This window comes from Lagenorhynchus albirostris, chromosome 17 (genome assembly GCF_949774975.1).
Source record: "Lagenorhynchus albirostris chromosome 17, mLagAlb1.1, whole genome shotgun sequence".
NCBI classification, from domain to species: Eukaryota; Metazoa; Chordata; class Mammalia; order Artiodactyla; family Delphinidae; genus Lagenorhynchus; species Lagenorhynchus albirostris.
Window position 1 is genome coordinate 47,212,039 of NC_083111.1, and position 17,735 is coordinate 47,229,773.

Below are 17,735 nucleotides of genomic sequence, written 5' to 3' on the forward strand. Positions count from 1 at the left end.
CCCAGCCCTCATTGAGATAGGCATCAGTGGGAAGACATTGCCATGGACTGAATCATTGTAAATAATTAGGTAGATGACTACAAGTCTGTGAAATGCTACAAAGGAGAAGTTATTAAAGAATGGGAGTCATTGAAACACTCTTCTGGAATAGCAGAAAAATGCCTAAGAAGTATTTTGCACATGGAATGAGGGGGGGAGTATATTCCTGGATACGGTATTCCTCATGCTGTAATTACAGGGGTTTTGCTTTTTGTTTTTTTGGTTTGTTTATTTGTTTGTTTTTGGTACCTCCTCCATCTCATAAATGACAATGAATGAACATATATTTAGTTGAACAAGGCTGTAACTTAGAAGTGAAAGCAGTTTGGGATACTTATTTCTACAAGACATGATTAGTTTCTCATGCTCATTTTAAAAGTACATCCACATATTTTTATAAGTAACGTAGTTGACCTTGTAGCTTTTGGTCTATGAAATATCTGTAGCTTAGATCTTTGTTCATCAATATGAGCTCATCTTTTAGTATTTCTCTCATTATTCCCACTAATCCAGCCAGAGGCACTTAATTAGGCCAGAAACAGATGTTTGCTCCTTTACAAAAGCACCAAATTCTATGTTTAAGGATATGAAATTTCAAAAATGTTCTTGTTCCCAATACAAGAAAAAAATCTTTTTTGGTATGCCCACTCAGCTCACACAATAATAAATTTGCTGGTAAATTGGATAATCTGTTTGTTTACGATTCATGGTGAAAATGATGTAGCGTTCTTTTTCACTATGTGCTGTTCTCGTTTCCCATTCATTTTTTTAAAGTAGTCCCATTTTCAAACAAGACAAACCATACGCCTGGGCTTATTGGGCTTTTCTAAAGCAAGAAAAACAAATTTACAGAAATGACAGCAACCCACCTCTGATAGAACTTCTAGAACTGGAGAGTGTGTGAAGCAGGAGGTGCTGAACAGAAAGTAAGCTCCGTGGTTCTCCCCCTCTGCAGAGCGTGGTAATGGTGGTCTTCAGTGAAGACAAAAACCGGGACGAGCAGCTGAAATACTGGAAGTACTGGCACTCTCGACAGCACACGGCCAAGCAGAGGGTCCTCGACATCGGTAAGTTGACCTTGACCTCCCGGCATGGTCTTTGGTAAACTGCCATGTTGTCATGATGCAAAGGAGAGCCCAGCCCAGAAATCACAGCTGGGACCCACGTCACTCTCATGATGTGCCAGGCACTAGTCTGTGCACCTTTCCTATGTTTTTAGTACATTTAGTACAAATCAGGCTGAGAAGTCAAAATCAGGCTAAGCTGAGAGCAAAACACTTTTCGTTCCATAAAAGTCAACTGTGTCTCCTATAATAATAGATTTAGCTTTGCAACGGCCGTGCCAGTTTCTAAAATATATTTCCATGCCCTCTTGTGTTTGAGCCTGATGATCGGCAGGCAGGCCAGAGGAACTGTTATCCCCCTGTGGTGCGAATACCTCAGCTCATTTGGTTCTAGGGTACTTGCGAAGGTCACGTGACTAGATACAGCATTCTCGTTCTCTAATTCTCCATCCCATGTTCCTTCCATCCAAACACATGTCTAGTGCAAATGATCCTAGGTGATCAGACAAATGCAATGTTTGAGAGAGCTTTCCCGGCAGCAGAGAAGGAATGGACCTGCCAAGTGCATTTTCTGGAATCTGTACATTCCTACACATGATGTCTGTTCTTCAGAGACCTAGAGCCCTCTGGACAAGACTCAGAGTCCCGTCAGGAAAGCAGAGCCCACACCAGGTGGTTCCGTGGAGATAATTCATTGCCAGAGTTGGGAGGGCTGAAGGCACCGTGAGACAGTGCAGACAGGAGCAACAGCACGAGTCTGCTGCTCTTAGCTGGAGGGCCAGAGGATCAGAGGGAGAGGTGCTGGGTGTTGTGAGAGCTGCCCAGCAGGAACAGGCACCAGCTGGAGCTGGGACCAGCTTTCCAAGAGCAGGCAGAACCTCAGAGGAGTCACTGCCAGAGACACCCCTCAGTGCCAAGAGGGCGGGGGGAGAGGGGCTGCCCTGGCTTCGCCCTGCCTCCCAGTCTCCCCCGGTGCTTCCCGGTGGCCACATTACCCTGAAGCAGAGGGCACGTGACCCTGGCACATGCACTTTGCAGGAATCAACCTCTGAGACACAGAGCAAAGCAGGGGAAGTCAGGGATTGCATCTCAAAGTATCTAGAAATTACTTAAAAACGCAGTAATACAGTAAGTCCCCTACCAACGAACGAGGTCCCTTCCAAGAGCGCGTTTGCAAGTCCAATTTGTTCGTAAGTCCACCAAAGTTAACCTAGGTACCCAACTAGCACAATCGGCTATATAGTACAGTACTGTAATAGGTTTATAATACTTTTCACACAAATAATACATAAAAGCAAATACAAAAAAATGAAGAAAACATTTCTAATCTTACAGTACACTACCTTGAGAAGTACAGTAGTACAGTACAATAGCTGGCCTACAGGGGCTGGCATCGAGTGAACAGGCAAGAAGAGTTACTGACTGGAGGAGGGAGAGGAGGTGGGAGATGGTAGAGCTGAAGGATCCTCAGCAATAGGAGACGGAGGGCAAGCTGCAATGTCACTCACGCCTGACGCTGATGGCACAGGTTCTGCTTCCTTGCTGGATTCAATTCTATCTACCCTCTTGAAAAAACGATCCAGTGACACTGTACTACTGTACTCTGTACTGTCCTGTACAGTAACGTACACAAAAGCACCACCACTTGCAGAGGACGCACGCAGGTGACAATGTACACCAGACACATGAGCTAACTTACGTGACTGGACACGTGAACACAGGTTTGAATCTTTGAAAGTTCACAACTTGAAGGCAGGGGACTTAATGTATATGTGTTTCTAAGTAATTTTAACACTTTATCTACTTGCTGCTTCCATGAGAAATAAATCATGTCTCATTTATAGGCTTTATTTTCACATTTTGCAGACCAACAGCGTACAGCCCCAGTGAGGATAGGCCAAGCGAAGGTTTCCACTGTGTTGGACACCAGAGGTGCTAATGAGCCATTAAAAGGATGTTCACTTGGATTTCTCTCGCATTGTAATGAAGGATTTTTCAGACCTTCCATCTCACACTTGCTGGGGCCCCTTGACCAATGGCAGAGAAGTTAGTAACTAGGTGAGGGTTAGAGACTCACTGTAGAACATATTGAAACTAACTTGCTGTTTTTTCTTGCAAAATGGTTACACCACTCCTTCCCCTTCCCCCCTGCCACACATACACATCTGTAAACTCATCAAGCTTATTTATCTAATGAACTAGGAAGCCGAGGTCTAGAGAGGCTCACTGACCCACCTTTCCAAGTGACTTGTCCTCAGATAATTAGGGCAGGAATTAGTGTAGGAGCTGGGATAAAAACAGTCTTCCTCACCCAGGTCATACCCTGAACCCCCAAAACTGACTGACTAGGGTGAAGGATTTGGGGATACTTGCCATAACCTGCTTTGCAGCCAATCTGCACAGAGCAGAGGAACAATTTTATTTTATTTGAAAAGTTTAGCCTTATAATTATTGCCCAAGAAAATGAGAGGAGCAGTTAAATAGAAATATGGACCAGGTCCAAATAAGGCAAATAATAAAAGCATTTTCCTGGCATACCTATTGGTTTAAATTTCATGTCGTTACAAGGTTTACTTTTCTTGGACTAGAATGATCTCTCAGGTCTCATACGATTTCAGATCTTACCTCTTTTCTTTATCACCTCTTGCCTGCCTTTTCTCCCTCATGTAACCCTTTACACATGCGTGTGTGCACACATGTACACACACGATTCATCATTGAGATGTGTGACTCTTACCGAGTAGCTTCATGGCTACTTGGGCCACTTGCTCTGAATCTGAGGTGAAGACACTGAATCAACCCCTTAGCTTCAAATGGAAAATCAATTTTCAGACCACAGTCTCTACCCCTAATCTCAACCTGACAGGATTAGGAAATATGCAAAAAATCTCATCTAATTCATTCTTGTACTAGATTAAAAAAAAAAATCAAGCCCTTTGTTCCTCTGCCAGTGGGTGGTTAACACCATTTCCAGTAGAATGGGGAAGCTGGTGCTGCCACAGCACATATGTCTGTGTGTGGTAGCCGTCACCGGTAGTAACTGTGCAGGGCCGTGTAGAGAATGTTCGTGTGGCTGTACCTTGGCTGCTGAGGGGGTAGGGAGGCCCAAGAGTGTGTATGCTATACCGTTGTCATTTGGGGTTGAGAACCTTCTAGTAGCCTGCAAAAGAAAAGGAAGAATCCAAAATTATGTAATGTGTTATCTTTCTTCACCTCCATGAACTGGAGGTTAAAGTCAGGGCTCCAAAGTTGCAGTTCCCACGCCTCCACCAGCCACTGTGGTCAGCAGGTTCAGCTGAGCCCTGCAGGTAGTGAACTTGAAGCTCACGTTAGAGACTGAGATGAGGCCCCTTTTGCTAAAACAAGCATTCATAACGTTGGTCCTTGGGGTCTGTGGGTGTGGGCTACAGGGGAACCTCAAACTCCTCAAATTACGCGTAACACAATTTTGTGTGTATGGGTGTGCGCATCCTTTCCTCTCCTTTCCGGGGGTGCCTGGGACAAGCAGCCTGTCTCCAGCATGCGGCCTCCCTCCCTCCATTCCAGGAGAAGCCCGATGGAGCTCTTACCTCTCTTTGTGTCTTTCCTTCCTCAACATCCCCTCAGTACTCACACTCAAGGACTCTCCTGTCATCTCTTGCACCCTGAAATAATCATGCCTGGAGAACATTCTGCATCTTCCCTGACATAAGTCCGTCTCCCTTGGATAAGATTGTTGGCTGTTCTTTGTGGCTACTCTTCATCTCCCACATACTCTTGATGCTCTGAGTGGCCCCTGTGTGCTGGCTGCCTGGCGGGAGAGGACCCTCTGCGTCCCCGATGGAGCCCTGTCTGTGGATCCATGGAAAGGAGAGTGAGAGCCTGAGGGCCAGGGAAGGAGGCTGCCCCTCAGAGCACGTGGCGCCTCAGCTCCCAGCTTCCTGTGTGCTGAGTGGAGTTCCCGGTGAGGCCATCCCTGCCTCACACCAGTCACATCCCTCCTTGAGTGGATACTCCCATGATGCCCAGCTTGTTCCCTCACTTCTTGGAGGCTTTGCCTGTTGTCACCTTATCAGAGAGACCTTCCCTATCACCTTACCCAAAGTCACCCCCTCATCACTCTCGAGCTCCCTTAATTTTAGTTTACTGCAGACTGCTTGTGATCACCTAACAGGTTATTATGAATATATGTTTCTGTTTCTTATTGTGTGCCCCCTCCTACTAGAAGAAGCCCGTAAGAGCAGGCACTTGTCTGATTTGTTCTCTGCTCCGGCCCCAATGCTTAGCACAGAGCCCAAGTCATCGTGAGTGTTCAATAAATATTTCCTGAAGGAATGAATGAGTGAATGAATGAATGAATGAACAAATGTATGGATGAAACTCTTACTACAGTGACGGGAGGCAGGCTTTCGAAGGAGTGAACTGTGTCTTAATAAAAGCTCCCATGTGTCTGTTGCCTTCTTTGTAACTGGGCTCTTTCTGTGCATCAGACATAAACATTTTGTCCTTCCTCCTGAAAACAACTTACTTTGCTGTTTAAAAACTGAGATGGTGAGGGGCTAAGAATTTTACCCAGGGTCAAATCCCTGGTAAGTGAAGATGGAAACCCAGGAATGCTGGAGTTTGCACCCCTTGTTTTATTTTTTATTATTCTATGTCTTTACTCCACTGTCTATTGTCTTTGTATCCTGACCTGTAGATAGTTCTTGGCCCCCATCAGGCCATGCGGAGTGACTGCACACATTCATGAATTGACCTTGCATTGAGGTCCTTCTTCTCTCCTCTACGCCTTTCTCTCCAGACATTGAGAACATCTTGCACTCTGGGTGGTAGGACTCTTGGCCGCTGCTAGTTCTGATATTTCTAAAAGCCAGTTCGGAGACGTGGTCCTTGTACATTAGGCCATAAACTATGTTGGTGGGGAAGGAAACATTAGCAATTAGCTCCTACTGGGTATAAATACAACAAACCAACCCCAGCCCAAGTGCCTTCTGCTGCTTGGCAAAGCACACAAGCAGAGTTCTCCAGGTTTCACAAGTTCGTTCTGGTGAGCTCATCGGATAACAGAATTATTCCAGGTCATAGATACGTTTACATTCTGCAGCCCAGAGATTGTCCCTGTGCCAATTGTACCTACTGTACGGAATCGCCGCTTTGACGATATCTGTCGTTTGCTCCTCTCTGAGGGTGAAAGCCCCTGAGGGGGCATGGAGTTAGTGCCGGTCCCATCTTAGTTACCACCAGCTTGCAGAAAGGCAGAGTGATTCCACATTCGCTCAGCAAATGGACCCTTTGTTAGGAACAGGCAATTCAGGGATACATAAGTAAGGTGGAGCCCCCTCCTCGAACCGCTCAAGTCTAGAGGCAAGAAGATGACCAGCTAAGATACCACGCGTGAGGGGCACTTGGGAAGAGCACTTCCCTGAGATGTTTCTAAGACCCCCCGGAAAAGATAACAAGAGTGGCTGAGCTCGAAAAGGTGGCGGAGAGTGCTGTGAGCCAGGGAAGCAGCCCACGCGGAGGTGCAGGAATCCAGACAGAAAAACCAGAGTGAGATTGGCGCATAATTTTATAAAATCTGGTAAAACTGTTGGCAAAGATGGGAGGGGTGGAAACTCTCGCGCATGCTGGTGGCAGTGTCCTCGATTCAACTTACACAGGGAGTGGGGAGAAGGAGGGAAGTCCCGAGTAAACTGGGTTGAGAAATGAGATTGAAGGCTATGGTGGCTGTGGAGGCACTTGCTTTTTTAAGGGGAATCTTAGAGCACCAGGGATATGAAGTACAGATGGAATTTGGGTCTCAGGCTCTAAGAGGAGCCCCATTTAAAGCTGTTTCCATGACGTACGGGCTGAAGCTCCAGGTCTACCGTGGAGGCTGAACGAGCCCAGCTGGGTGTTTAAGGGTCCAAGGCCCAGAAGGTTCCAGGTATTAGAGGGCCACTGACAAATACCACATGTGTCCTGGTGGTAACGCCCAGAGCTGCAGCTGGAATGTTGGGGAAATGCTACCTCTCAGACCGTGGGGTGGGTCTTTGCAGAGGAACATCACCACACCAGATGCTGAGGGGAATTAAGCTCAGGGTTTCTCGTCCTCTGCTGCTTTGACATTAGCTTGGCTCCAGAGTCTTGGTTTGCAGTTTTGTTGGGGAGCTATTGAAAAGTGTGTGTTTATACTCTTTTATATTGAGGTGTAACATGCATACTTTGTATTTTGCTAATTCAGTTTTTCTACTGTTGAACAGAATGGGCTTTAGAGATCCAGGAATACGTAAGTGAGGGTTCATAAAAGTTGTCACGCACCCAGGTGGATGTGTTGCATTCACTTTTCAGTCCTCGCAGAACTCTGACAAGGAGGAGACTGGGAATAAATAAAGGCAAAAGGAATATAGTGATGATGCCGTATTTCTCTTCAGTGAGTTGCAGTATTTGATTTTGGAGGCTTTGGATAACCACTGAGGATTTTTAGCAGGACTGTCATACAGTGATATCTGTATTTCAGGGAGGTAGTTCTGGGCCAGCATGGGGGTGGGATTGAAGTGAGGGAGAGACGGTTATGGCTGGGAAAGGAGAGATGCAAAGTTAACCCAGGAATGAGAGATGAATTCTAGAACTGGTGGACTCTCCGGGACTGACTGGCTCTGGGAATAAAGGAGATAAAAATCACAGAAGAAAAGCTCAGCTTTGTTAGCCAGGCGAGGCGGGTGTCCCGCCCTGAGGCAGGGGGTCAGGCGGGGCAGCGTGGCCAGCTGCGGGGGAGTGGAGGCCGGCCAGTGCTGAGTCCAGCCAGGGACACGATGACACACATGGAGCAGGCTGGGAGTTACCCGGGACTCATTTGCATGGTGGAGGGATCCAGTTTTGCACGATGTAAGCCATTTTAAAAACATTTGAAATGAACCACAAATCACAAAATGAACCAGACTGCATACCAAGTCTACTCAAACCGTGAATAATTCCAAAACCACTTTCCTGGGAAGGGATATTTTTCTCTTTGTTTCCTTTCAAACAGGGAAGGAAAATTATAAGACGTTCAACAACTTATATTGATTTATAAAATGAAAAATCAGAAGCTACAGCAGATATATTGAAACTCATTCAAATATAATTTCTCTACTGAACAGAATTACTTTCTTGCTTTACAATGCAGATGTTTCAAAATAATGAACATCACAGTTTTTGCACTTTCAGAACGGGTGGTATAGATTGTCATGTAATGAGACTTATTCCACAAGCATGTCCAAATAAGGATCATTACGTTATAGTCACATCCAATGTGACCAGTATTGACATAATTTTGTAGTTAATTGTGAAACTAAACATTTGCTCTTTATTCAATCTGTCTTTAATTTTGATTCCCAGTAAGTAATCTTTCCCTGTACCAGGTTGTATTAGTTATATTGTTAATATTAATCCCATACTTTTCCATGGTAATTAGTAGGCAATTATAGTACATCTTGGGTTATTAGCGTGTGATTATAGGATTTTCGTCTGTGCCCTAATGCAAATCTATCTATTTTTAAATCGTGTTGTTAATAGCAATCTTATATTAAGATAAAGCTTTCAGGAACACTTAAGTTCCAATGAAATCAAAATATTTCTTCATGTTTAGTTCTAAATTGTTTTCTTTGAGAGTCAAAGACAAGCCTTTCAGAAGACTTTCGAATACAGAACTTCGTTGGCCACTGGGACTTATTCAGCTTGGCTGTCTGTCCAGGCCTGGGAGCTCTCTTCTGTCTGAAATCCTACTCCACTTTCAAATAGGAATTGCGAATAAAGTTGTCAAACCTTTCCTTCCTTCGTTCCTTCATTTCTTCCTCCCTCCCTCCCTCCCTCCCTCTCTCTCTCTCTCTCTCTCTCTCTCTCTCTCCTTTCTTTCTTTCTTTCCTCCCTCCCTCCTTCCTCCCTTCCTCCCTTCCTCCCTTCCTTCCTTCCTTTTTGCTTTCAGCTTTCTAGAGGAGGCTGGCTTTGGATGTGCCCTACAAGTGTGCTTTCTTGCAGTTTTTATAGTCAAACCTGGGTTGGGCTACTCAGAGCTGTGCAGAAAAGTGGGAGGGTAGAGACTGGTGGGTTGGGCGAGGAAGCTGCTGCCTTTCAAGAGGTCAGGTAGCCAAGGAGTCAGAGTGAATCTGTGGCTCACATAGGCCTGGGAGACAAGTGTGCCCTGCCACTCTCTCCTTTTCCTCTGGGTTTCCCACTCCGCCACTGAGTTGTGTTCTGTGGAGAGCCCTCCTCCCCCAGAACTGTATAAACTTGCTCTCTCCTGCAGTCAGGAAAGTGTGGGACTTCCCTCCTTTCAAAATAACTCAAGTAAATGGAATTTTGATTTTTGATGTTTCCTAGATTCTTTCCACACTTCTGAATAGATATGAAAAGGAAATTTGATTCAAAATAAAACAGCACCTCTTGAGAGCCCTCAACTTAAAAAAAAAAGCAAAGAAACAACAAAAACCAACCAGGGCTGCCTGGAGGGTCAAGGCAGTGAGTCAGAGCTAAACTAGAGGAGCAGCCTTGAGCCTGCCCCCTGCACAGGAGGGAACAGGCTGGGGTATGGGCCAGGCTCCGCCCGACCCGCTGCTCACGTGGCGTCGTGGTTTGGCTGTTGCCACAGGTACAGGCAGTGTAGGGCGCCTCTGTTTTATAGAGAAGTACCGTAGCCACAGCTCCTGGAAAACTTTTTTCATCTTCTACTTTGGTTATACAATATTTACGTGATAAAAATGGTAGGCTATTAATGTTATATATTTAAAAGATTACAAACGGCAAATATTTTTTTAAGTTTAATCTTAGTTCAGGCGGAACAAATTAGTTTTCAATGAAAATTGAGCCACTGTGGGTTTTTATTTATTGCATGCATGTCTGTGTATGAGTCCTAGAAGCTCCTTCTGTTGGGGACAGACACCTCTGGGAAGAATCATTTCCTCCTTGGCATGTGTGCCTAGGGTGATCTGGGGCTCCCTCAGCCTTCCCCCAGGGAATGGACCAGGACAGGGGCAGAGTTGAGACCGCCCACACTTACAGGCCCTGATCCTGGCAGACTCCCTTGCAAAACACTATTGCTGGGTCTTCCTCTTTCCTTCCAATCCATGTTTCTTAAAAGAGGAGTCAATGCCTACCCCCCATCCTAAACTACTACTCATGTCTGAATCCAGCATAACCTGCCTTTTATTAAAATTTCTTCATGCCAAATCTACAGGTATATTTTCACCCCTCACTAGTTTTCCTAGTTACTTCCAACCTCTCCTTTATTCCTTCTCTAGGGCTCTTCTCCTTTACCTGGCTGACATCTCGCCCCTAAGACCTTTTCCCCCGACCCCACTTACGTGAGATCTTCCTCATCTTTCAGGCATAGTCAGCTGCTTCCTCCACGCGTTTTAGTTTATGTCTAGACAATAACACGTCTGCTGTGTTTCTCTTGGTTTATCAGGTTACATTCTGTCCATTCCACTAGATGCCAGGCTTCTTGAGGGGAGAGAAGATTTTTTTTTTTAACTTTTGTATAACCAGCACCTGGTATAGAGCCTGGCACAGAAAAGATGCTCAACCAGTGCTGACTAGTTGATGAACAAACTTCCATGTATGGTTCTGTGTATGTGGGTAATACCACGGTAAGCAGGCATGTGTCTTGTAAACAGGGAAATCAGGGTGCGGTCGGGCTGTGTCCTCTTCCATGATGAAAGGATCAATTTTGGTAGTATTTTTCTGGATGCCAGCTAAATGTGCATTTGGTACTTTAATTTCTCATATTTTATATATTATTGTGTTATGCTGTAGACTTTTTGATGAAACTTGGTTAACAACTCTAAGACTTCATTGCTAACATAGAAATATAATACCTACACTAATAAACCGAGGGGAAATTTCTCCTTTTTAACTTAACTAGAAATTCTTGTTTTTCCCTGAAGCAAACAAATAGAAAGTTGTTTTAAAGCACACTTTCCCAAGAAAAGATAGCTAGATTTGGAAATTAAAAATGATACTTAATGTGGTCTTTCATTTGGGTTCATTTTTCTTCACCGCTTCCAGGAGTGGTGTTTGTCTGGCTCTAGGCATTATTGTTTAATAAACCTTTTCTGGAAAAGTTCTTCCCTACTGCTGGCAATTTGAAGCCCTGAGTGGTTAACCAGAAGGAATGTTACGCAGAGGATTAAAGCAGGGAATGGGTGCTTGAAGAGCACCCACCGGATGGATGCTCTGAGAATCTGTTTTAACGAAAGGTGAAAGCTGTCCCATAAAGAGATACTGGTTTAGGTTATGAGGTCTCAGAATTAATGTGTGCACGCGCGCGCGTGCGCGCACACACACACATATACACAGAGATAACTAAAACCTCTTAATAGACCCACCATGCTTAATAACATAAAATGCTTTAATTTCCTGGGTTGCATCTTTTTCTTTTTCACGTTTACCGGGTACCACCACATTGTCTGCCCCTACTTGGTGGGCCGTTTTCTATATCTTTACTGATATAATAAGACCATGTGTTCATCTCAAACATGTAATCTATGCTTTTTATTTGAGTTTATGTTTTTTGCTTGGGGCCTAATTATTTTCTTTCTTCAGAGATGCATTTAATGACACCTCAGATAACCTGATAGTCTCACATTTTTTCATATTATTTGGTTGGCTTAAAAATTAAAAAAAAAACAAACAAAAAACCCCTGGCAATACAGTCTGATAGTTTCACGAGACTCATCTATTTACTGAACAAAACTATAGAGCTGGTCTTTTCAGTTGTCCTCCAGTGATGGCTGGAAGCCTCTCTCTCACTCTGCCTTTCAGCAGGAACAAATGTATGTCTTCGTTGCCTCTGCAGTACCCACAAGTGTGGAATTAGGCAAATCTAAAGGTTTTTTTTCCCTGTTTACAAAATCTAAAACTTGCCAAGAGAAAGTTTTTCCCCAAATTTAATTAAGCTCTTTGAGGCTGGAGAAGCCAAAATAAGGATCCAATCTTAAGAAAACTCTTTGAACTGGCTCCAGGAACGCAGAGCTGCCACTAAGTGTTTCTTCTCTTGAAAAGGCAAGTATTGAAAAAACCGAGAGCCGAATAAATGAGCATCTCATCATTGTTGAGAGATGCTGTGAGGCCAGCCCTGTATTATCTCCATTTCACAGATTGGGAAGCCAGCTTTTCTAAGGTGGCTGCTGATTCTGCTGTGCTCACACCTACAATCCCCAGATGCTGTGGTTCAGCATCACCAAAGAAAATAGTAAGAGCAGGAATTGCTTCCCTCCTTTGAGGGACACATTTACCTTCTTGAAGAAATATATTTAAGAGAATTGGAATTTCAATTTTGAAATAACATCTAAATCCTCTAATAATTGTTGGAAAATAAGTAAACAGGAATAGCAACATGAGTAATTCAAATAGCAGTTAATGCAAAAATCCCTCATAGAACAAACACCTCCCAACCCTATCGTCTACATAACAAACTTCCCTTCCTTTATCTGTGGACCAATTTGGTAAGTGATTGGGCAGCCATGGGCTATCGGGGAGGTTGAAAATGGGGGTTAATTTTAATGGATCTTGATCCGCTGAAGGAATTGGGTTTATAATTCCCAATTTATCAAAAGGTAATCCATCTGAGGATTTATACTTCTTGTAGTGTGTCTGTGTCCTGCACCACCAATTACCAAAAAGTTATTTCTTTTGTTTGAACCTATTCAGTCTGCAACTCAAAAGGACAATTATAGGAGCTGGAAAGTTATTTCTGATCTTAAGGGCTACTAGACACTAGAATGAGTCTTTGAGAGAGACCGTGGAATGTCTTATGACACAACAACAATTCTCAAGACTCTTGCTAATAATAAAGTATCATCATTTGAGAAAGAGTTCAGTTTTCTTTTATAAATTAGAGTTGGTTTAACTGGGAAGTGTTACAGTTTCTGGAAATAACTGGGGTGGGGAAAGTTTGGGGACTTGTGCTGGAGGGAGGGAGCCCTGTTTGTAGGTCTGAGATGATTTGGGCTGATTAACTTCTAATCCTATGTGCCTATAACATCTTGTCCCCTTCCTCACCCTAAGACTGTTAGCATATTAAGTAATGAAAGGAAGAATGGAAAACTGGAATAAAACATGAGTAGTTCATGCAGTGTACAAGAATAAGTGACTTACTGAAGCACCACCCATGTCTTCATTCAGTAAATTGTCAGAATATGTCAGGCACTTTTGTGTTGTTCACAAATTTAAGAGACGAATAGTTTGAAAAGACAAAATAGGTAAATTGAAGTTAAATCTCACTGAATAACAGACTGATGAGAAGAGTTAAATTTTAAGCTCATCCAAGTTGAATTAAATTCAGAGCTAGAGGCCATGGTGTGTGTATAGGCACATATGCACGTGTGTACATGTGTCTACACACAGACTATGACCTACTTTCCATTTGAAATCAACTTTATGGGTCCAGATCAGCATTCTTCTTCCCCCCCTTTTCCATTATGGTGTATTACAGGATACTGAATATAGTTTCCTGTGCTATACAGTAGGACATTGTTGTTTATCCATTCTATGTATATTAGTTTGCATCTGCTAGTCCCAAACTCCCAATCCATCTCTCCCCCAATCCCCTGCCCCTTTGACAACCACAATTCTGTTCTCTATGTCTGTGAGTCTGTTTCTGTTTTGTAGATAAGTTCATTTGTGTCAAATTTTAGATTCCACATATGTGATACCATATGGTATTTGTCCTTCTCTTTCTGACTTACTTCACTTAGTAAGATAATCTCTAGATCCATCCATGTAGCTGCAAATGGCATTATTTCATTCTTTCTTATAGCTGAGTAGTATTCCATTGTGTGTGTGTGTTATGTGTGTGTGTGTGTGTGTGTGTGTGTGTGTGTGTGTGTGTGTGTGTGTATCTCACATCTTCCTTGTCCGTTCATCTGTTGATGGACATTTAGGTTGTTTCCATGTCTTGGCTATTGTAAATAGTGATGCAATGAACATAAGGGTGCATGTGTCTTTTCGAGTTATAGTTTTGTCCGGATACATGCCCAGGAGTGGGATTGGTGGATCATATGGCCCTTTTCTCCACACCCTCTCCAACATTTGTTATTTGTAGATTTTTTAATGATGACCATTCAGACTGGTGCGAGGTGGTACCTCATTGTAGTTTTGATTTGCATTTCTCTAATAATTAGCGATGTCGAGCAGCTTTTCATGTACCTGTTGGCCATCTGTGTATCTTCTTTGGAGAAACATCTATTTAGGTCTTCAAGACCAGCATTTAAACAATGAAGTCAAATAGAGTAAAAATACTAGCGTGTCTGAATGCAGTCATGGGTTACAATGTAAAATGCTTTTCTTCCTCTAAGTTTATGGTCAGTGCAATTGAAAGCTATCTCATGGGCCTATATAATTCCTTCTCCAGAAATAGAAGGGTGAGTCAAACACAAAGAAAATATTAGGTTTGGCCTACTGGGAAAATTCCAAGAAAGAGTTCATCTTAAATGATGTGTGGAGAGTAAATATCAATAATATTATTAATAGCTCCAGCTTTAATAGTGCCAAAGAGTCGTTCTATGCCAGTCACATTCTGTGAGTCACAACTTATGTTTTCATAATGTCAGCCCCTTTTGTTCTGGATTATGTATGGAAAGGTGCTCGTTGGAAACGTTATATATCACAGAGAGCGAAAGGCTCTGCTTTGTACGTAGACAGAACTTCTTAGGCTTCAATCCCAGCTTGGCCCTTTCAAAACTAAGTGACGGCCGGGGAGGAGAGGTACTTGACACGTTTGCCTGTTATACCAAGTAGGAATCATAAAAAAAGCTACTGATCAGAATTGCCTGAGGTTGTGTTTGTGAAGTATGTGTATTTAGCACACACTAAGCTCTCAGAAACTGGTGGCTGTTCCTACTATTTGCTCAGGGCCCAGGACCCAGTGATGGAAATACATTTAGTGCCTCTAAAAATCAGCTCAAGTGTCAACACACTTAAGGAAACCCAGGTTACCTCTGGCTTGGTAAAAGTATCATAAAGGAAATCATGGGCTCATTAGTGTTCTCGTGAGTCATTCAGATTTTAAGAAGCTGCTTCTTTGATTTTGAAAACAGAAAAAAAAAAAATCTCAGAACCTACTTGGACTAAGGTTTATTTATTTTACCTATTTCAAGTCAGGGCGAATACTCCTAGAATGACCCTCAACTGGTTCCTGGATTTGAGCTGATCCCATGTGGCCATTGCAGACAGAGAAAAGCAGATGTTTGAGGACAGAAGGGATGGGGGAAAGTGGGGAGCAACGTTGTTTCTGTCACTGACCACAGGACTAGCAGGGTCTGCTCCCTCAGACATCGCCTCTGTTTTGTGGCTGAGGAAATACAAGTGCAGAGAGGTTCAGTAACTTTTCACTGGACGTCTTAGGGCTTGTGAGAGGAGGATAGAAATTAAATTCCGGTCTGGGAGTCTCCCCCCACCAGTGTCCTTTCTCTCTGTGCTTTGGGCACCACTCTATAAATGGACTCCTTGTAGCATCCTGACCGCAAATACGTGAACTACCCCAAGTTCTTGGCTTTTCAAGATAGGCATCTTCTTAGGCTGTGGCGTATTGCGCACTGAATTGGCAGTAGCGCCCTGAGCCATTTTCAGCATTCAGCTTCATTATAACACTAGTCCAGGCAGAATCTACACCTTTCAAAAGAGAAGCAATTTTTACTTTAATTACGGCACTTCTTTTTATCTCCAACAATACATACAGAAAATAATTGAAAGGGGTATTTATAATTTACCAAGCCCCTGAAGCTTAATTAAGGTGAAGGAATTAATCGTTCCTTTGACCGCATTCCGGAATCACACTTACACATACAATCAGTCTGAAGAAAACTCAATCTACAAAAGTCTGAATTTAAAGACCTTTTAACAGACCACTGATTCCATGCAAAAAAATTTTACAAGATAACAAAGGATTCACCGTCCTGCTTTCCATCACAATTAAAATAGAATTGAATCCCATAATTTCAGCATAGAATATAACTTGCCAAAAACATACAGAAAGTATTGCACATCCACGTGTGCCTAGCAGCCCTTTGCTGAAACACTGTCAAGTTTATCATCTTTGCCCCGACATCCCTTGCTTTCTCAGAAGGGCTAGTTTGTGAGCTCCACCTTCCTGGGGTCTGCAGGACACACCCCTGACTTTGCCCTCCTTTGTCAAGGCATTTGCAGTGGTCCAAAAATGTCCAGTCTCTCCACATCATCAAACTTACATTCCCCAGCACTTCTCTACCAGTTAGTTGCCACGTAGGCTATGCTATGATTTTTCTCTGTAAGGTATTACTATCTGGTGGCCATTTAGTGTTTAATTTGCAAGATAAATATAGGCAGTGGTTAAAAGTATGGCCTTTGGCATTAAACAGACCTAGATTCAAATCACAGGTTGGTCTGTTACCAGCCACGTTATTTTTCACGAGCAGCTTAACTTCCCTGTAGGAGGATGCTGATACCTACCTCCCAGAGCAGTGGTGAGGATTAGATGAGATACGTCGGTGGAAGGCTTGGCACTCAGTAAGCTCTCAGTCTGTGGCAGTTACTACTGCCCCAGGAGCATTTGCATTTTCATGTCAGGAGATGACAGTGTCTGTTCCTAAAGGAAAGTGAGTTCTAGGATGGGATTCCAGGCAAGAGAATAGCAAATGTTTTGGAGCAGGTGGTACCCACGTCTCACCACGTAGGTAACTGCCTGGTCCTCCGGTATGTGGTGTTGATGTCTGCCCAAGAGGGGAGACCTTTGAGGAAGCAGAACAGTCTGTCTCATGGACGTCATGGGTAGTTGATGTAGGACATCAAGGCATACCTAGTGCTTTCTAAGACTATATGTGGGATAAATCAAATGCACACCAAGGATTCAGTCATTTCAATTTGCCGTAGATCCATGCTACCCAGGATGGTCTCCAGAGCAGCAGCAACAGCCCTGCCTGGGCGTTGACTAGAAAGGCAGATTCTTTGCCACATCCCAGACCTGCTGAATCCAAACCTCTGGGAGTGGGCTCGGGCATCTGCATTTTACCAAAGCCCTCCAGTGATTCTGATGCACCCCAGCATTTGATTATCGCTGTTACAGAACATCCACACAAGCCTATAAACTACGAGAATCCAGACACTATCAGTCTCCGTCTTTGGAGGTCATCCTAACAGGCCCTAGAGGATCTCTACGGCTGTGCATTCCCATATGCCTCACTCTGACATGCCAAGGACACACTCAGCCTGAGAACAGACCCTGGAAAGTTTGACTCTATCACCGGCAACATGACATTAACAGTGAGATCAACTTCACTCTTATTTCATTAGACGAACTCTCATTGCTTCTTCCCAGGGATGCGTTGTTTTTGATGGTTTGAGCTGGTTGTGTACTTTAGGGTTATTCCTTTGTGTGAATGACTAAGATTACTAAGAACTACCTTCGTAACTCAGATTCCGTTGACATACATTTTTTAGAAACTTGTTTTAGCCAATTGTAGTTTTGTGCCATCATGTCACTTTTTGGAAACATCTAAGCCATATTTCTGTTTATATCCCCGTGCTCACCAAGTAGATGCTAGTATTCTACAGATATTTACAAACCAGTGTACAAAACCTGTAGTTTTTGTGTTGCCTCGTCATTTTTTTTAAAGAAATGAGGGTCCATTCGAAATGTAATATGAAGCGTTTTATTGGGCT

General features: G+C 43.5%; 1 protein-coding gene across 8 annotated transcripts in view; it reads left to right on the forward strand.

Annotated features, from left to right (window-relative positions):
- Positions 1-17,735, forward strand: part of GRHL2 (grainyhead like transcription factor 2) — a 163,652-nt gene that overhangs the window by 78,244 nt on the left and 67,673 nt on the right. For all 8 annotated transcript variants that reach the window (XR_009536312.1, XR_009536313.1, XM_060127428.1 and 5 more), the window contains one exon: positions 995-1,106. Coding sequence is in view for 6 of the 8 variants with exons in the window: in XM_060127428.1 (XP_059983411.1) it covers positions 995-1,106 (112 nt within the window). In the remaining 2 variants the exon portion in view is untranslated. The remainder of the gene's footprint in view (positions 1-994; positions 1,107-17,735) is intronic.